The 20773-nt window shown below is 35.3% G+C and overlaps 2 protein-coding genes across 3 annotated transcripts in view; one reads left to right on the top strand and one right to left on the bottom strand.

Moving 5' to 3' along the window:
* The window catches only part of inpp5a (inositol polyphosphate-5-phosphatase A), a 210264-nt gene extending 201820 nt beyond the window's left edge, over positions 1 to 8444 (top strand). The window contains exons 14-16 of one of the 2 annotated variants that reach the window (XM_030155633.1): positions 1858 to 1926; positions 4481 to 4517; positions 6632 to 8444. In XM_030155633.1, coding sequence (XP_030011493.1) covers positions 1858 to 1926; positions 4481 to 4517; positions 6632 to 6681 — 156 coding nt within the window. In that variant the 3' untranslated portion in view covers positions 6682 to 8444. Of the gene's footprint in view, positions 1 to 1857; positions 1927 to 4480; positions 4569 to 6631 lie in introns of both variants that reach the window. The other variant, XM_030155634.1, reaches the window with a different exon arrangement.
* A 3911-nt stretch (positions 8445 to 12355) lies between these two features.
* Positions 12356 to 15902, bottom strand: nkx6.2 (NK6 homeobox 2). Its single transcript, XM_030155636.1, has 3 exons — positions 15354 to 15902; positions 13693 to 13865; positions 12356 to 13444 (listed from the first exon to the last, which is right to left on the bottom strand). The coding sequence occupies exons 1-3, from the start codon at positions 15781 to 15783 to the stop codon at positions 13196 to 13198; spliced, it is 852 nt and encodes a 283-aa protein (XP_030011496.1). The 5' UTR covers positions 15784 to 15902; the 3' UTR covers positions 12356 to 13195.
* Positions 15903 to 20773: the final 4871 nt, after the last annotated feature.

Below are 20773 nucleotides of genomic sequence, written 5' to 3'. Positions count from 1 at the left end.
TTTTAACATCTAAGACCAAATAAAAACTACAATGAACAGTAAAGATATGCAACAAATGCCTCATATATAAATCAGCTCCTATGTTCATATAAACCTGAATGGGCCTACCCTTCATCTACAATCACATGTGATGCATTCATTATTATGCAGGTACCTTTAAAACAACACATCAACCATAAATATAGTTATATATTGTATGGATTGACCCACATTTTAGTGCATTTTGATGTATTTTTTCACTGTTTTATTGATGTTTTATAGTATGTGTGACATTTTTTTCTCTTTTCTAGATCTACAAATGTTCTAGGTCTTACTTTTGTAGCTTTTTCATAGTTTTATAGAAGCTCTAGATCTGTTTATATTCTGTTGTTTTTTTTTTTTTTACATCTGCCCAGGGACAACAGATTAAAACTAGCCTCGTTGCTTAACTCTGGCTCGTGCAGCTTCTTATGTTTCTTTCGATTAAAAAGCACTTTCCCTGTCAAATAAAGTAATAAATAAAAACATAAATCCACTGAAATGTCACTCCTTCATCCCTGAGACACTCCATATAAAGTCTCTTTTATACACTTTAACAGACCAATATTTTTCCTTTTTTTTTCCCATAACCTTTATTTAGGCGATACCAAGTGACAAAGAAACTTATATACAATAATATACAATATTTACATTAAGTCATCATAATGTGGGGGAAGGGAGGGGGTTGGGGCTTATGATATATGACATGTAATGTACAAAAGAAACAAAATGTATGACTGACCAGGTTGTATAAATCAATGTCCTGTCTTGGTTGTGTAAATGTTTTGTGTGTGGTGAAGTGTGTAAGATGTGTATGTGGTGTGAATGTTGTGATGTGGGCTTAAAAAATCAGGGATATGACCAAAGATAATCATAAAGTAACTGAAACTAAGTGAGAGGAAGAGAAAGGAAGAAGAGAGGGAAAAAAGGAGGAAAAACAGGTATAAAAATAAAAAAGTAAATAAATAAATAAATGATAGTAACCAAATGAGATTACAAGTACAATTTATCTATTTTTTTTAATTCAATTTATCGAAAAATGATGCCATCAGTTTTAATGTCATTGCCCCCACTGCCTCACCTGGTCATCACAGCGTTGTTGCCACTTTTTTTTTTGTTTATTTGTTTTTTCTAAATTTTTACTTTGCTTGAGTTCAACTCATATTTACCCAAGAAACTGAAATACACGAGCCTTTAAGTACGGAATAAATTCTAAGTTTTTGTCAATGGTATTTTCCTCTTGAGGTTTACCTTCTTGAAAATGTTTTTATACTTTTCCAGGTGGTAAATTCTTTTTTTTTCTTTCTTTTTTTTGCACATAATTGTGATCTGTCTAGACTACATATGTGAACGTAAGTCTGTTTTAAAAACATTTATTCACTGATTATTCATCAGCCACACAATACATTTTTACTCATATAAAATGTATTTTCTGATGTGCGCGTCTAGGTTTAACAAATGGTAACGTACATAATAGTCTCACCTGTAGCCATTGTAATAATAATAACAAATAGATCATCGTTGTGTATTGAGTTAAACCCTTTACATCGTGCGTCTCCCGGTCGTTTATTACTTAAATGGACAGTTGAATGTGACAGAAGTGCAGATCCCTGTGACTTTTAGCCGGAAATCCACAATTAAACTCTGCTAATTGGACTTAATGATGCATCTGCATTGATTACTCATCCATGAATGTGTCAAAAAAACAAGACACGAGGCTGTAATGACCGTCCTGTGTAAACACAAACACTGTGCTGCTGACTTCGCAACCTGTACGAATTAAACACTGTGTGGATTCGACTAACTATTTAACCCTTGAAACATTTTGTGTCTCCGCAGCCTGAAAATGAAGAGAAGTCTATAGTGTATGATAACATTGGACCCAACGTCTGCATGGGGGACCACAAGGTAAAAAAACCAAGTATTTAACTGTATATGTGTTCTATAAATATATGGGATTCTGATAAAACTATTGAAATGTTGTTTGACCATATGCTTTATTTGCCAAGTGCTGCTTTGTTTTTCTCACAACATACAATCTTTAGGTTTTATTCTTCAAGGTTTGAGTAGAAAGTTTTTAAGTCTGATAAGTCCATAAAGTCTGACATTCCAATGTAAGGCATCAGCATTTTGTAATAATAAACATCCCGAACGCAATATGTAATGCATTTTGTAATGAATGTTACATATTGTAGTTATTACAAAATACACGAGTTGCACTTTTAGCAGCAAGAAACTTTTTCCAGGTCGAATCCGAGTTTGGCTGCATTTGTCATAAATATTAATATAAAGCTGCTCATCTTAATGCTTTTATGTGGCATTTTAGACTAATATTAGAGTCATTCCAATACCTGTATAATGTAGTGTTTAATTTAGCTTATTACACGGCTTTGTTGATTTATTGATTTATTTTATGGTGTTTATGCTACAGTCGCAGAAAAAATTATTAGACCATCAAAAGTCATCAAAAACACTGGTTATGCAATCAAGTACTAACTCCTGTGTGTATTATGTGACTAAAACAGACAGAAAAAGAAAACATGGAATGCCTAAAAGCACTTTTTTTGTCAGTATAGTTCCATAGATATTGATGTACGAACTGAAGTGATTTTGGTTATTATCAAGAAAACATGGAAAATGGATAGATTTCAGCTGTTAAATTAAACTACAATGAGCTGTTTTTGTTGTTATCACTATATTTGTCCAAACAAATGTACCTTTAGTTGTACCAGGCATTAAAATGAACAAGAAATTGAAGAAAACAAGGGGTGGTCTAATAATTTTCTGCACGACTGTATGTGATAAACCCATATAGTAGAATTGGACACTTATTTTAGAAACAATGACAATTTGAAGTGGATAAAATCCTTTTTAGTCAATATTTTTGTTAATGTTTTTTTTAAGTAAATAGCTGTGTAATAAGCCAGATAATGTACAGGGAGTTATTTTAGAGTAATGACTGTCTCTGTTCATTATCTTTTTTTGTTGAATTGTTAAGAATATGGGTCAGTGTATGTTTTGGTAATTGGATTTTCTTTTCAGAAACAAAAGAAAAACTAGTGGTTAATTGATTTTTGTATTAAAATAGAGGAATTAAAATTGATTTCAAGGCGTTTTTCTTTTTCAGTGTCAAAACAGATAAACCAAATTTAAAATATGGATTGGTTTTCGTTTTCTCTTTCTAATAGCAACAAAGAAAGTTACTACCTGACAGAAATGGAAAAAATGACCAAAAACGCCTGTTTTTTTTTCATTTTCTGAGACTGGGTGTTGTGCTTTTCAAGGAAAGACCACTATAGTTCGTAGACATTCGTGGAGGGAGCTTGTCTATAATGTCCAGAGTTTGTATAAACTGGAAGATTCGTACAAACCCATTATTCGTAAGAATCTTTGTGACCGAGACATTAGTGCTCTTTCCTTGAAAATGACAACATCCGGTCTCAGAAAATGAAAACAAAATGGACGTTTTTGGTCCGTTTTTCCATTTGTCAGGTAGTAACTTTCTTTTTGTTATTAGAAAGAGAAAACGAAAACCAATCTGTTTTTTAAATTTGGTTTATCTGTTTTGACACTGAAAAAGAAAAATGCTGAAATTCAATTTTAATTCTTCCATTTTTAAACAAAAATCAATTAAGCACTAGTGTTTCTTTTGTTTCAGAAAAGACAATCCAATTACCAAAAGATACATTGACCAATATGTCATGCATACAGTTGAATCCATCTATTTTGGTTGCTTATTGCATAATGTACCATATAGTGCATTATTACGTTTTCATTATAAAGAAAGTGCAACTCCCACATGTTGTAATAACATCACAACATGTAATGATAAACCTCAAAATGAAGGATGTTTCTCACTTATTGTGTTCAATCTGTGTACATAATAAACCTGTACTTTTTACATAATGTTCTTAAAACACATTCTAAAGAGTTGTATTTTGAAGCATAACCAATGAAATCTACCCTTAAAAACAAACAAAAAGCCAGTTCTGTTAGTGTAAAGAAGGAGCTGAAAAGTAGGCGAGAGGCCAGAGCAGCAGAGGGTTCGTTTTTTTTTTTTCCTTCTTCTTCTTTCAGACTGACTGTATAGAAAGTGTTTAACACTGTCGCTTCAGTCTGTGCGGTGTCAGACAGAAGGTCTTAACGCTGAAAGAGAGGCGCCTTAAGTCAGGTCTTTCATCATTACTTACCGTTGTGTGTACATGCGAGGTGACCTGAGCGCACTGACGGATACTGCAGCGGCGCTCACCTCACCGCCGCATGCCGCTGCTAAAATCACAGCTGGCTATGTTTAAGAAATGTCCAGTGTAGTTAGCACTGGGCTGCAAAAATGCACCGGGACGCTATGTGAGTTTAACCTGTGTGTCAGGGCTGCACAGAAAACCCAGCAGGAGCCTCGGAGCGTTAATAAAGGCTTCACCCTGATGTTTCTAACTGTGCTCTGTCTCTGTCCCCCTGCCAGCCTGTCTTCCTGTCCTTCCGAATAACAACGGGGGCAGGTAAACCTAATGCAAATAAGCACAAGTGTTGTGTGGTGCAGTGATGTCGTGGTAAATATTAATTTTCTTTACTATGATTCTTCCCATTTTTGCTCTTATTTGCTTTGATTTCCTTGACTTTTTCCATGACTGCATCTCATGGCCAACATGCCTATTTGAAGAGTTTAAGATAAGACGTCCATCAGCGGAGAAGTGACACACGCTGCATTATTGGAATGAATGAAAGAAGCGCTGCCAGTTTACTGAAAATAAGAATAAGTCTGGTATAACCCATAAAGACCCGAACCTCCACCTATGGATCTAAAATGTTTAATCCAGGGTTTAAAAGTCTTAAAGGGGTCATATTTAGCTAAACCCACTTTTATTAGTCTTTGGTTAATTTATTTGTGTATTTGAATTTGAACCCTCCAGGTGCTGCAAAGTTATCTTTATATTCATTTTGGCAAAAATTGAGTGGATTTCTACAACCTGTTTCAATTTTTGCTTGATTTGTTACATCTGTAATTAGTTTCGTCACATTTGCACATAGAAGGTCAAGACATCCAACGAACATTTCTCCGAGTACGACAAAATTGTTTGTCAGCAGCAGCGGTTGTAGTAAAAACTGAAATTAGGAAAGCATTTGGAGAGGGCAATGAGTGCCCCCCCTCCCGATCACCACCAAAATTTAATCATTTGTTCCTTGTGCCAGTATCAACATTTCCTGAAATTTTCATCCAAATCCATCCATGACTTTTTGAGTTATCTTGCACACACACAGACAGACAGACAAACAGACAGACAAACCAACGCTGGCAAAAACATAACCTCCTTGGCGGAGGTAAATATGTCCAAACTTCGAGTCGATTACCTAAAATGTTCAGTTGTTGGTTGTATTAACGAACACAACTGGTTGAATTGGACAGAAAGCACGGTCAACAACCTGGAGGGGGTGGGGTCATGTGCATTTAAAGGGCTAGCGCTCAAAACCACCTTTCTGGTGTCATTACTCAGAAATAGGGTTGAGGGTTAAGTTACTTTTCCATAAACTTATTTGCTGTGTTGTGTTTAAATGTGTCTGTTAAATGTCCAAGCTGCAAAGAAAGTGACGTTAGTCGACTCAGTTCCAACCCAACAATTTATATTGAAATTAGGAACCAATTATCATTAACTTTACAGCCCCCAGTGAGAAATGACGGAGGCGTAGGAGTGAATGAACACATTTTCCTAAATTGTAGGAGTTGCAAATTTGAAATAGGTATTAAATTCTTTTCTAAGTAGTCTTAAAAAGGTCTTAAAAAGTCTTAAATTTATCTTGTTGAAACCTGTTGATCCACTAATCCTATCAGTCCATCCTACTATAATGCACATTTTGTGTCCGCCCGGTGTCCAATCAATGTTGCAGCACAGGAGGGCGTTTGTACAGATTTTCCTCAGCCTTCACAGGACCGTTCGCTGCCAAACTCGCCAAATGAATAGAAACATTACCTGACTATCTACTAGGCACAATTTTATGTCTGTATTCAAATGTTGTGAGGTATGCTGGGCGATTTTAACCTCTCGTGCTATTGCACAATGGCACCACGGGTACAATGCTGCTAGTGTAAATAATTGGTGTAAACTGCAGTTTGTCATTTTTTCATGGTCATCAGATATGACCCATTTGGACATTCAGAGGCTCCGTAGTTACCGTGGAAACACTGTCATCTTCTACAACATTGATTCACCAGTAAAACCCATGGAGTTGGATCAATGACAGTGGATGGAAATGCTTTGTTTATGTTCAGTTAATGATAGATTTTACTGAAAAAGTCCCATTTTCTTCATTATTCTCTGTTTTGATATAACAGCCTTTGAATTAACTCTAAGTTTTCATGAACATCTAAATTAAATTTAGGAAAATATGTGATTTACAGTGAAAAATGCAAAATATAGAGGATAATATGATAATAAATGGTGATAAATCACTAAATAAAGGTTAAATAGAGAGAAAAATTAATTTAGGAACAGCTACAAAAGTGGCTCTGGGTCTTTATGGGTTAAATGACTGAAAATGGTCACTTTTTACTGCCTGAAATGAACGTGTCTTTAAAGGTAAAACTTCCCTTTCACTGTTTTTTTCTTCTGCTCCTCAGGAAAGTGTTGCCAAAGGGGGGAGAATATATTCCGTGAAGCGCCTCTGTGAGAACACACAAGAAACAAACAGGACACACACACACACATGTCTGCTCACATGTCCACTCACTGTTCACACACACACACACACACACACTTTGCACAAGCCTACACTGAAGAACCCAGTCAAACTTCTCAGCAGTGCTGACCAGTTGCAGTCGTCCTGACACCTCATCCATGCGAAAACCCGGTCGTTTTCTCTCCATAAAACACTTGTTGAGATGTGGACAAGCACCCGAGGGCCCGGCTCCAGACAAGACACACATCGCTGACCTCACCGTTGCCGTGCAACCCCATTCCCCAGAGACAAAAAAAAAAGAAAAAAAAAAGGACAGACGGACGGACGACTCTTTTCCATGCCACAGCCTCTTTGCCAAAACTCTAATTGAAATCAGTCCTACTACATACTTTTAGACACCGTACTTGCCATTTTTAGGTATGCCTCTATGTATAGAAGCTACTTTCCATACAGTATGTAAGGTGTTTTAAAAAGAAAAGTGCAATGCAAAAAAAGTTGTATATCTATATTGTTAGGTTTATTTGTACATTGGACAGTATAACATAGAGTTGTTGATGGTTTTAGTGCCGTTCTCTTTTCTGACCAAACTTTGTGGTCCTTTTTTGTTGAAATAGATAGACTTCTTTTTATTTCAACAATTTATATATATATATATATATATTTTTTTTTTTTTTTTTTTGGGGGGGTTTTTTTTTTTTTTGTGTGTTTTGTTTTGAGTTGTTGTTGTTGTTGTTGTGTGCACAACACACTGCCATGCCTGACACATCAGTTGAGTCTCATTTTATATACTGTACTTTTTAAAGAGATAATTTATAATTCTTACCAAAATGTTTATGCTGAAGCGAGAAAAGAGTGAGCGGACGCGGTGACTGTTGGAGTTTTTTCTTTTCCTGCAGCCACGGTGACCTTTGAATAGTCAGTACAAGAGGAGAGAAACAGCCGACGTGATTTATTGCCTATCCAAGAATGTTTTAAGCAGTGCCATAGACCATGCAAGTATATAAGATAAAGTCTCATATATAGCACTCTCACATTATGTCATTATTATTCTTACTCTAACTTATTTACCTATATTATGGTTCTGAATGTGATATTTTAGATAGGCTTGGGTATCCTTAAACTGTTTTTTTTTTTTTTGTCTATTTTTGTTACTGCATTATGGTGCCAAGTATCTACACAGAAATGAAGTGTGTAAGACTTATTAAATATGTCCGATGGTAAGGGTAATGACATGTTAAAAGGAAAAAAAAAAAACTAAAAAAAAACAATGTGAGATGAACTCTAAATGCTGGGGAAAAAAAGAGCAGAATTGCTTTTTGTTTTTTATGTAGCCTTCAACAGCCTTCATCGCAGATACTTCGAGCATTACAGGTCGATTCTGAATATTTGCATTTATTTTAAGTTACTACACTACAGATTTCAGACTAATTGACCCTCCGATTTTGTTTTTTATTGTTTTGTTTTTCATCTAAATCACCGCAAGTGGAGATGATTTTTGTGCCTGCCGCAGAATTTATGTTGTCTCGTGTGATTTGGTTCATAGGCGAAACAGAAAAAAAAAAAAAAAAAAGATAACCTCTCTGCTTGTTTTGTTCCTGCTGGTCATTGTGAGTATACTGTAGGAGTAAGCCGCAGTTTTTACTTCACTCCATCTTAATTAAAGCAGATAGAGATTTTATTCTAGCCCCTCTCTGGACGGCCTGGCCTCTACTGTAGGTGATGCAGTTCTCAAGCAATAAAAACCATTAGAGCTCCATGTGTTTGTCCTCATTGTGCACAGTTTACCTCCACACCACACAAACAAACAAAAAATACTGCCTTTACAACCTTATACCTGTGCTTCCCAAACTTTTTACAGTGGAGTACCCCCTGAAATATACTTTTTTAGCCAAGTTTTTTTTTTTTTTTTTTTTACTTAATGTTAGTGTTTCTATTTTTCTTTGGTTAAAGTCAAAACATTGTGAGTCACTGAGGATTTGGAGGGTTTAGATCAGTGGTTCTCAAACTTTTTACAGTGGAGTACCTCCTGAAATCTACTTTTTTAGTCAAGTTTTTTTTTTTTTTTTTTTTTTTAACTTACTGAATGTTATTGTTTCTATTTTTCTTTGGTTAAAGTCAAAACATTGTGACTTATTGAGGATTTGGATGGTTTAGACCAGTGGTTCTCAAACTTTTTACAGTGGAGTACCTCTTGAAATATACTTTTTTTTTTAGCCAAGTTTTTTTTTTTGTTTTGTTTTTACTTACTGGAAGATAGTGTTTCTATTTTTCTTAAGTTAAAGTCAAAACATTGTGACTCATTGAGGATTTGGATAGTTTAGATCAGTGGTTCTCAAACTTTTTACAGTGGAGTGCCCCCTGAAATACACTTTTTTAGCCTTTTTTTTTTTTAAACTTAATGGTAGTGTTTCTATTTTTCTTTAGTTAAAGTCAAAACATTGCGACTCATTGAGGATTTGGATAGTTTAGATCAATGGTTCTCAAACTTTTTACAGTGGCGTACCCCCTGAAATACACTTTTTTAGCCAATTTTTATTTTTTAACTTAATGTTTCTTTTTTTCTTTGGTTAAAGTCAAAACATTGTGACTCATTGAGGATTTGGATGGTTTAGATCAGTGGTTTTCAAACTTTTTACAGTGGAGTACCGCCCTGAAATATACTTTTTTTTAGCCAAGAATCCCCAACTCTCACTTCAGTATTTTTGATTGGAAAAAAAAAATGAGGCAAAATTTTTTCCTGTGCCAAAGGTGTGTTTATATTTTCCTAAATTTAACTGTAATATATATATATTTTTTAAAAAAAACAGATTTTTCACATCAAGAAAATTTTGTGTGCAAAATATTAGCTTTGAACAGAAAAATAAATAAATTGGCCATTAATTAATAAACAAATGAACCTTTCATCAACAAAAAATAATTACTTAGCTACTCAAATAAACTATTTTGAATAATATAAAATAGAAATGTTCTTAAAATGTTACCAAAGCGTAAATAAGCTGTTTGACAATAAAACTATTATATGAATGGATTTATTGTGTTTTGTATTTCAGCATTAATTCTTATTATTTATTTTGTATTTGGTAGATGATGACTTGTTTAATGTTTTTCCAAAAAAAAAAAAAAAAAAAAGTCAAATACCTTCTGGGCTACTACCACGTACCCCACTTTGGGAACCCCTGCCTTTCTAGTTTTTTAGACTCTGCATTGCCAGATTTTGCATTTTTCTCCTAAAATCCCAAAAGTCTGTCGTGCATAATTGAAAATATTTGATCCAACAGGTCGTCGAAGGAAAAAAAAAAAAATTATTTTTACTAATTAAATGAAAGGCTTTTAGAAATAAATGGTGACATACATAATATAGATATAAATTGCACAGTCATTGACACTGACAGGATTTCTGCAAAAATCTAATGATATGAAGTAAAACCAATGCGCAATTACGCACTAAATGTCCATGTTTGATCCATTAGTTCTGTGGTTTATATGTATATGAATGTGTTTCCTCCATTCAGATCCACATGAGCCATCCCAGGTATTATCCCACTGACACAGATGATTAAACCCTCCTAAGTAGGACTTGATTTCACGCCTGCTCGTTTCTGATTGGCTGAATCCAGAGGAGACGACGCAGAAAACACCTACTGATCCAACCTGCAGGGTGTAGTTCAACCAAACGGACAGAGGGGGCGCACTGCGGGGTTCAAAGGCTCCATCAGCAGGTCTGATCTGAGCACAAATCTGTAAATAATGATCTGGGAAATGTCCAAGTGACCTCAAATAAATCTATGTAGTTTCTATAAATGAATGTGGAAATAATGACAGGAAAATTAAAACTGTTTTTGTTTGGGGGTTTTTCCCTGTAAAATCAACGAGAAAGTCCTGGAAAATCCACTGATATTAGTTTGGAAACAAGAATAAAGCATTGATCTTAAAATAAAATGACAGCCATTTTCTGAAATTGTGTAAATTAATAAAATGTTTACAAAAATTATTATTATTATTATTATTATTATTATTATTATTATTATTATTATTATTATTAATAATAATAATAATAATAATAGCAAAAAGAAGAATAATTGTTGGCTATGAAAACATAATTGATGCTGAAAAGCTGATTTCAAGAAATTAGAAATATTTAATGCATTAAAAAGTTAAAATATCTGGCTTTTTGCTAAATAATGCTTATTTTCTGACAAAAAAAGTGACTACATTATTATCACTAATAGTCCCATCATTATGTATAATAAATAATAATTGTTGTTGTTATTCCCCAGACTTTTCTTCAAAACTGTCTCTTTTTTTAGGAAAGCAATAAACTCAACTGCATTGGTCTGCTTTGTCATAAATAAATGTGGGAAAAAACTCAATAATTTTAAAACATTTCTGCGTAATAATGAAATTGAGCTACTGATAGTCATCAATTTATCTTTAATTTATATTAAGCCCATACATTAAAACAAAACATAATAAAACAAAAAAAAAATGCTTGTTAAATAATTTATTCATAATACAAAGTTTTTTTTTCTTCCTATAACCTTCCCAGAAGCAATAATACTCTCTTTAATTCCAACATAAACATGGTCCAGATTTCTATTTTCTGTGATGAGGTAAAACATAAACTCTTCCAAATGACGTCAATGGAAAGTTTGCACTGTAGTTGTTGTTAAAACAAGCAGAGTGTGTGTTTTTATACAGTGATTATTTACAGCATTTATGCGTCTATACATTTGTTTGCCGGTTCTGAACTGAAAATAGTAAAAAAAATAAAAATTAAAAAAAAAATGGATGAAATAAAGGGTCGAAGTTACTGTTTTTAGGAATAAAAGTGAAGCAGCAGCAGGTTCATGATGGAGGGAATAAGCGCGTGAGTGCTGCAGGAGGGAAAAGGCTGCCACGGTTCCACAGCTGGGAACAACATAACTTATTCAGTAAAAAATATATACAATCTCACATACGTCTTCATCTTTAGGCTACAGCACAAACCACCCCACCCCCACCCCCACCCAAACCCACCCATACACCCCCCACCCTCTCCTCTCGCCTTTTAGGACAGTGGATACCCTGGTTAAACTGAGCTTTAAAAGCATCACAGGCCCCGTTTACACCTGCCATTTGTAACATGCGTCTTCTACATGTGATCCGGATCAGAGTTGGCTCCTATTCATCAAAAAAACAAACAAACAAACAAAAAAAAAACAATAATACATGACAAGTGGTGGATGAATTACCCAAAACCTGTGCATATATGTTTGATTTCTATAGATTTTTTTTTCCAGTTATTCATTAAAGGTGTTTAATTCCAATTACAAATCTCAGCTTCTTTTGCTTTTCAGTGTAAACGAAGCCATCCGTTGTAAGGAATTATAAAGACAAATAACCAGAGAAGTTGAATTTACCTCCAAAAAAAAAAAAAAAACAAACAAAACAATAATACATGACAAGTGATGGATGAATTATCCAAAACCTGTGTGTATATGTTTGATTTCTATAGATTTTTTCAGTTACTCATTAAAAGTGTTTAATTCCAATTACAAATCTCAGCTTCTTTTGCTTTTCAGTGTAAACGAAGCCACTCATTGTAAGGAATTATAAAGACAAATAACCGGATAAGATGAATTTACTTCCAAAAAAAAAAAAAAAAAAAGAAAGAAAGAGAGAGAGAGAGAGAGAGAGAGAGAAAAGTGGTTGCCTTAAAAATTAAGAACGATTCATGCACTTTTGAAACACATTTAACTTAAATTCTTTTAAAATTTTTAGTCAAATGTGGAATTTAGTGCAATGAACTTAATTATTTAAGTGTAATAACTATGCAAAAGCAGTTCATATTGCAAAAGATTTTCAGTTAAATGTCCTCAAAAGATTCATTTATCAATAGTTAATTTTTAAGGCAACCACTTGGCGCAATTCTTTTAAGTCAACTCAACTTATCGGAGCTTATAGTTTGACTCAGTTAATTAAAAGTAGCATCATTTTTGTGATTAAAAAAACAAAAACAAAAAGTCAGGCTGTTATTGCGTTGATGTCAGAGCCAACACTGACCCGGATGGCGTGTATATAATATATTGTTTACATTTACACGTGTTCAAACTCCAGTCCAGTGCGTAAAAACGGATCTGCGTGTCCAAAAGTGTCTCCTGTCTCAGTGTCTTCACTTTCACATCAGTTCCTCCGTGTTTTTTTTTCTTTCTTCCACTTCTGACAGAGCTCGTATCTCCGTGTCTGCGCGTGGCCAAGCGCGTCTTCACTGCGTCATTTACATTTTTTATTTTTGTTTGTTTTGTTTGTTTTGCGCATTTTCTTGCTCCGTTTGAGCAAAAAAAGAAAAAAAAATCACCTCCGACGCATGTTCGTAATATCAGGTGAAAATGGGGTCGACGAGTCTCTGCTGGACCCTTTGGCCCCCGCTTTTTTATTTTTTTTTTTATTTTTTTTTTTTTTTATGTATTTATTTTTTTAATTATTTTTTATGGCCCACCCCACGCCCACGCAGCTGTGGGCATCATCACAACGTGTCCGAGCTGTTGCTGCAGGGGCTGATCAGCGCCAGGTTGGTGGCCTTGTGCTTTTTTAACAGTCTTGTGATTTTCTCGTCGTCTGAGTTTGGGTCCAGTGGTTTGTTGTACTCGTCGTCGTCCTCGTTATCCGAACTCTCCTTCATCTTCTCCGTCTCTGAGTCGTGTTTCTTCTTGGCCGTCGCCATTTCTGCCGCGTGTCTCTTCCGCCACTTGGTTCTTCTGTTCTGGAACCAAACCTGTTGAAAGATGCGCAAACATGACGCATGATCAACAGGCACAAGCAGAGAAAAGAAGCAGAGATGCAACCTCACAGCAGATGAAATAATCACAAATGTGCTTTATAATAATTGAAAAATAATACAATTAAAGCCTAACAAGTGTGTATGGATCATGGCTACAGTTTATTTACAATTAAAAGAAAAAAAAATCTGGAATAAAAAACAGAAAATCCAAACTATAATAATATAAAATAATGACAGTTTACCTTGACTTGGCTCTCGGTCATTCCTAAAGAATAGGCCAGTCTGGCTCTTTCTGGACCCGCCAGGTATTTCGTCTGCTCGAAAGTTTTTTCCAGTGCAAAAATCTGCTGTCCTGAAAAAGTGGGTCTGGAGTGTTTCTTCTTTCCGTCCTTGTCCACCATTAAACTGGCCTGAGCTGCAGAAAATAAAACAAAAACAGGATGCACAAGAAGATGTGAATACACACACTTATTTAAATGAAATCTATAGACTTTTATTCAACTTCAGCCCCTAAAAATATCATTAAAATCTCCCTGATATGAGTTGGATTATAAACCTGCAACAACATAAATTTACTGGATAAGTATTTCCACTGGTGACGTCATTTTTAGTCATAATTATTATACTAATTGGAAGTTTGGCTTCCAACTAAAACTAATACTCAAGCATGAAGATCAAGTGTCTAATTTGGTGGCAAATGTCAAATCTTTGATAAAATATAAGATAAATAGACTTTTTGAATAGAATAGAATAGAATAGAATAGAATAGAATAGAATAGAATAGAAAACCTCCTATCTGAAAAAATCACTTTTTTCAGGAAACAAACAAACAAAAAGTTTAGTTTCATTATAGCATGGTCTTTGTTAAAGATATCCAAGCATATTGTACTGTTCTCAGACTCTCTTTCTATATTATGTGTTAACAATATCATCCTTGTTCTCACCATTTAATGTGAAAACTCAAAATCTAACAAAAATTGCAGATAGGATGTTTTGTTTTTTTGGCTATCGATAGGCTTTTTTAAAAAATTTTTTATCCTAAATTCCAGTTATCCTACAGCTTATAAAATCCACAAACGCAACACAATTCAACACGTGTGTACAGGTAAATATAAATACATATTAAAGTTACATACCAATATCTATATCTATATATATATGAAAAAATATGAACTTTATTTCTTGTTTTTGTTTGCTGTTTGGTATTTACTGTTGTGTTTTGTTGGTGCGTAATGACAGGCCTTTAACGCGTCAAAACAATGCGTAAAATCATCCATGAGAACCACTAAACTCCACCAAACTACTTCTCCAACACCATCAGAATAGAATAGAATAGAATAGAATAGAATAGAATAGAATAGAATAGAATTTATTTGCCATTTGCACAGATACATAGCAGTATAGGCGCAATGGAATTTTTGTGTGTTTCCCTGAGTTAGAAAAGGGAACTTGAACAAAAAGTAAAGACATGACAAAAAAACAGACATACAAAACATAAAACATACAAGAAAACAGTTATTGCACATGCAGCTCAGATACATATTTGTTTTAAAAAATAATAATAGAGTATTATATAAAAAGAGGTAATAGTAATGTTTATGTTTATGTATTTGGCAGACGCTTTTTTCCAAAGCGACTTTCAGGAGAAAACCAATCAAATCACTCAATCAATCAAATTTTATTTATATAGCACCAGATGACAACAAAAAAGTAATCTAATGACACTTTATATAGAGAGTTGGTCAAAACCAGACTCTAAGCCAATTTACAGAAACCCAACATAATAATAACAATAATAATAATAATAATAATAATAATAATAATAATAATAATAGTCATTGCACATTTAAAACTACTGTGACTCACTCCACTCAAACATAACCAGACCGTGCATGGGACTTACTGGGACACGGAACCCGGGGGTCCCTCCAGGGCGACCCCTGCATCACCCCGGGCCAGAAGATGGGCGCCCTCCCCGGCAGCTCGGCCAGGGGCTTGGGGTACCTGGACACGGCCGGGCTGAAGTACATCCCGGCGGCTGCGGCTGCGGCGGTGGTGGCCAGGCCGTTTATCCTGGGGAAGCCGGACAGCAGCTGGCCGGCAGTGGTGATGGGTCTCCCCAGGATGTCGCTTATTCCGTGCGGGGTCCCACCGGAGAGCTGGGAGTTGAGGTTGGACAGTGAAGGCGCCTTGAAGCCGGCCGGGCCCTGCTGCAGCGCGTACGGGAACAGGGACGTCTTCATCTCGGTCATGTTGTGCAACGCCGCCAGCGGGGTGCTACCCAGGACGAACGCACTCTGCCGGTTAGCCTCCATCTGCCCCACCGCTAACATTTGTGAACATGAACCACCCGAGACACACTTTGGAAAAAAAACTAATAAGAAAAACAACTAAAATGGAAAGAAAAAAACGTTAAAAGTAGGTTGTTTTGTACGCACGAGCCAGTCCAGTTCAGCGCGCGCTCCAAAAAAAAAAAAAAAAAAAAGTATCCGGATGAAAAAGGAAAAAACTGAATTAAACCAAACTTCTGCTTCTGTTTTTTCTTCAGTTTCTTCTCTTTTGGGAAGTTGAGACTCGGTATAAAAAAAATTAAAAAAAAAAAAAAAAAAAGCCCCCGGTCCTTCCGTGTGTCGCGTGGGGCTGTGTCAGTCAGCTGGGCCGTCCTCCTCGGGGCTCGTGTCGGAAGTGTTCGGCTGTGCTGGTGTTGGGACTGGTTTGGATGGGAACCATTAAAGAAAGCGCCGGCTCGTCTCTCCATAAATGGACTCACTTCTACGACTGGGACTCAAGCGGGACCTGCTGATAACAGCGCAGCCACCTGCACGCGCGCTATTCCCATTGGATGAGGCTGAGTGAAGCCGGCCGCTGATTGGACGTGACGGGACTCCGCTTCTTCACACTCGTGTCTCCGATACAGCCGTGATGCTTTCAAGTGCTGTCGGAAATTGTGGGGTTTTTTTTTATTTTTATTTTATTTTAAAGTTATGCTGCGTGGAAACGAAATTAACCCTTTCATGTAAGGATGCACCGATACCGCTTTTTTCCAGACCGAGTACGAGTACTTACATTTGAGTACTTGCCGATACCGAGTACCGATACGAGTACTTAATAATCCCATTCCAGTTCTTAGTTCCTTTTGTAAATGTGCTTTATTGTCGTTGTCATTAGTCTGACTGGAACAAAGTGCTGCTACTGACATTTAATGTGTTGGAATGAGCGTTTGTCAATTAATCCACCAGGGGGCGCTGCTCTGAATTAACCATACTGGACAAATACCATGAAGAAGAGTAAAGTTTTTTGAGAAGAAGAAAGTCAGTAATAACAAACATGGAGACGACAGAGGTAACACTAATGTGATACTAATATTGCAGCGTTTTCACTGGTAAGGTTTAAAAGTTTAGCTTCAGCAGGTAGAGAAAAGAGAAATGAGCAAGAAGTTTCGTTTTCACCTCGGTTGGCACCGCACCGCTCCGTACACCCGCTGGTATTCTCATTCTGTTTACGCATCCGCCAGCACCTGGTAAACGGATGGAATGTACGCAGAGGACGGACAGATATCCGTCTGTGTCTTTGACGTTACTTGCAGTCAGCGTTACTTTTATCACCGTCATTTATTTTGAAAAATCTCCACACTCTTCACACTCCACACACATTATTCCTCCTCCTCGTACCTGCTGCACTGAACTGTGAATGTCACACGACCATAAGTGGTATCGGTGCATTTGTATCAGATTACTTTTACGAGTACGAGTATGAGTACACACACTGAGTATCAGAGCCGATGCCGATACTCGTATCGGTATCGGTGCATCCCTACTTTCATGCATGAATTATGTGAATCTTAGTCAAGAATTTTTTCCCTGAGTGTTTGTATTCCTCTTTAAGCATGAAAACAAAACAAAACAAAAAAACCAATGTGATTGAAATTTTTTTAATGAACCTGTTTTTCATAGAGTTCCAAAAATGTCCACTCAGCTGGACTCAGCTGTGTTTAATTTTTTTGAAGCAAAGAAACATGTATTTAACCCTTTCATGCATGAATTATGAGAACCTTAATCAAGATTTTTTTTTCCTGAGTGTTTTTATTCTTTACGCATGGAAAAAAAAAAAAAAAACTGTGATTGAATGTTTTGGGTTTTTTTTTCCTGCACCTATTTTTCATGGAGTTCCAAAAATGTCCAGTCAGCTGGACACCATGTGTTTAATTTTTGACGCAAAGAAACATGCATTTACTGTCATACTGTGTGAAAACTATGAAATAAAAACATTTTTAATGCTGCTAATCTGATGTTTTCTCACATTTTAACATACTATAATACTAGTTATTACTCAGATAACATTAAAAAAAAAACTGTTCTTTTAAAAAAAAAAGTTAATTACAGTCTAATAACAATTAGCAATTGATTTACTCTTAAATATGTTACTGCAGATCAGGTTTATCAAAAACAGGAAAGTTACAGTAATGGTATGTATTGCAGTGTATGAAACTAAAACAACAAAATCCATGAATATACAAGAGAACAGCTGGAGAATAACTGTCCACTGTGATGACCAGTATGCATGAAAGGGTCAAAACACAATATCAGAAAGTGACAAACTGTATAAAAACTATGAAATAAGAACATTTTTAATGCAGCTAATCTGATGTTTTCTCACATATTAACATACTCTAATGCTAGTTATTACTCACTTCATGGCGATAATATGCAAAAAAAAAAAAAAAAAAGCATTTTGTGTAAGAAAACTGTTAATTACAGTCTAATAACAATTAGCAATCTATTTACACTGTAACATGTGACTGCAGATCAGGTTTATTAAGAACAGGAAAGTTACAGTAATTTTATGAATGTCAGTTTAATGGATGGTGCATAACTGTGTTGGCTGATATGGAACTAAAACAACAAAACCCATGAGTATGTAAGAGAACAGCTGGAGAAGAACTGTCCACTGGAGTGACCACTGTGTATGAAAGGGTTAATTAGAGTTAAACTTTATTTATGATAAATTATGATTTAAAGGAGCAGGGCAACCACATATAGCCTATTGTATGATGAGGTTTTAGAACAGATTTGTTTTGTTGGACATCTAAGGGTTTATTTGTGAGTATGTTTTACAAGCGTTAGCATTTTTTCAGGTACTAGATCAGGGGTGTCAAACTCATTTTAGTTCAGGGGCTACTTTCACCCCAATTTGATCTCCAGTGGGCCAGACCGGTAAAATAATAACAATGAAAAAAGTAAAATTATGTTATGATCAGGTTTACATCTACAAAGTTTCCTTAAAAATGTGAATAACAGGGACAACTTGAATTGTCTTAAGAAAAACAAGTGCAGTTTTAACAATATTCTGCCTCGGTTTATCAGTTTATTGTTTACACATGTGCGTTACAATCGCACAAAACATTTAGTAACAGGCAGAATATTGATAAAACTGCATTTACTTTTCTTAAGACATTTCCGTTTGTTCATATTTGTTCAGGTTATTCACGTTTTTTGTAAAAGTGTAGTTTGGTAATGTAAACATTTTCATGTAATTTTCCTTTTTTACACCAAAAAAAAAACAAAAGAAAATTTGGGGTTGTCATTATTTATAGGTTATCATGATAATATTTTACTGGTCTGACCCAGTTGAAATCTAATTGGACTGTATGTGTTTGTATGTGGAACCTGAATTAAAATGATTTTTTACACCATTGATTGTTAATATCTTCAGTGTAATTTTTGCATTTCACACATTCATCCTACAGGCCGGATTTGGCCCCCGGGCCGCATGTTTGACACCTGTGTACTAGATTGCCTATAAACATCCTAATATAGAACACACTAATGCTCATAAAGTTGGAATAAAATGTTTGATACATTTTCTCATGAAATGATTGTGACAATATGACTTTTTTCTGAATAAATCAAGTGTAACTGGGACTCAGTTTGTAATATAAACGTTGCTCCTGTTCAAAAGTAAATTGCTGATGTGTATAAATAGGAATAAAAAAAAAAAAAAAAAGGAATGTGTTTAAAAGCAATATTATTCCAACCTTCTGGGTAACAATGTATGTGAGCAACTTCAATAATAATAATAAAATAAAATAGATCAATAGAATTATCAGGTAATTACGCACCTTTTCTGAATGTTCAAACAGGCTGTGACTTTTAACACCTTCATTTTAACAAACTTTGACTTTATTCCACGTCCTAAATCGTAAATACGCCTGCGGACACCGGTCTGTCTGAGCGGACCTTGAACGCACCAGCAGCTCCACTCTATTAAGCTCTTTGGTGGTGCTGTTAATGACGCGTCCCACACCGTGGAAATCATTGTTTCCAAACCTGACAAAGAACAGACATTTACATTATAAGCTGCTGCTCCTGATGCCCACAGTGTATTAAAGTGGATCCGGACTCGGTGCTTTTTATAGAATGATGATTTTTTTGGTGAAAAGATGACAGAGTATGTTCCAGAAAATGCCTCAAAGTGCGCATAAAATAAATTCTTTCTTTATTATTATTATTATTATTATTATTATTATTATTATTATTATTATATTTTATTTGTTTGAAAATCATATTGTGCGCCTTATTGTCTAATATCTTATATATTCTGCATCATTTTATATCAGATTCTTTGGACATGACTTCTCAATTGTTCAGATATTCCTCAATAAAATGCAGCCTTTACGCAATAATTTCAGTTTAATTTGGGGGAAAACGAAAACAGATGAATTCCACCATCAGCGGCCTTCCTTGAAGCATGTCATAGTAATAAACCCCTTAAAGGACAGTGCTCTGTTTTCTATGACTGAGATAATCTGTGTTTTTTTTTTCCCAGACAAACTGCGTTATTAGGGTGAAAGTGTGTGAGAAAAGCTCCAGGCTCCAGTCATCACTCTGAGTGCAGTAATATTTTATGGAGATGTGAGAAGGTTGTAAGAGTGAAATATGGCCACGTTAGCATTTGAGAGGCTTTAGTAAATGCACCTTGCTGCCCATTTGCTCAGCAGGGAGAGATTGTGGATTTTAAAAAGGTTTTCAACGCGAGATGATTCACAATTTTGACTGTATTTCTCCAACGCGCGTTTTTCTTTTTTAATCCTGCAAATGGTCCTGCGTTTCTAATTTACAACCGCCTATCCCAGCCTCACGCACGGAGGCTTTATGATGTTGTTTTAAGGTGTTTCTAAAATGATCAGCAGCAGCAGAGCTTGAGCAAATAAACACCAGCATCTGTGGATTTTTCCTTTTCTTTCTTTTTTTTTCTGTCTTTTTTTTTTTCCTCCATCTTTTTCGTTTATGTCAAGTGTCAGAAAGTGAAATAAAGCAGCTTGTG

This window comes from Sphaeramia orbicularis, chromosome 15 (assembly GCF_902148855.1).
Source record: "Sphaeramia orbicularis chromosome 15, fSphaOr1.1, whole genome shotgun sequence".
NCBI classification, from domain to species: domain Eukaryota; kingdom Metazoa; phylum Chordata; class Actinopteri; order Kurtiformes; family Apogonidae; genus Sphaeramia; species Sphaeramia orbicularis.
The sequence above is the reverse complement of the archived record's forward strand: the minus strand, read 5'-3'. Positions and strand labels throughout refer to the sequence as shown.

Excerpts from the sequence above, each read along its gene's own strand:
- nkx6.2 (XM_030155636.1), bottom strand. The coding sequence starts at position 15,783 with ATGTTAGCGGTGGGGCAGATGGAGGCTAACCGGCAGAGTGCGTTCGTC. Across the intron at positions 13,866-15,353 it reads CCCCCGGGTTCCGTGTCCCA|CTCAGGCCAGTTTAATGGTG; the intron begins GTAAGTCCCATG and ends TATTTTCTGCAG. Across the intron at positions 13,445-13,692 it reads TGACCGAGAGCCAAGTCAAG|GTTTGGTTCCAGAACAGAAG; the intron begins GTAAACTGTCAT and ends ATCTTTCAACAG.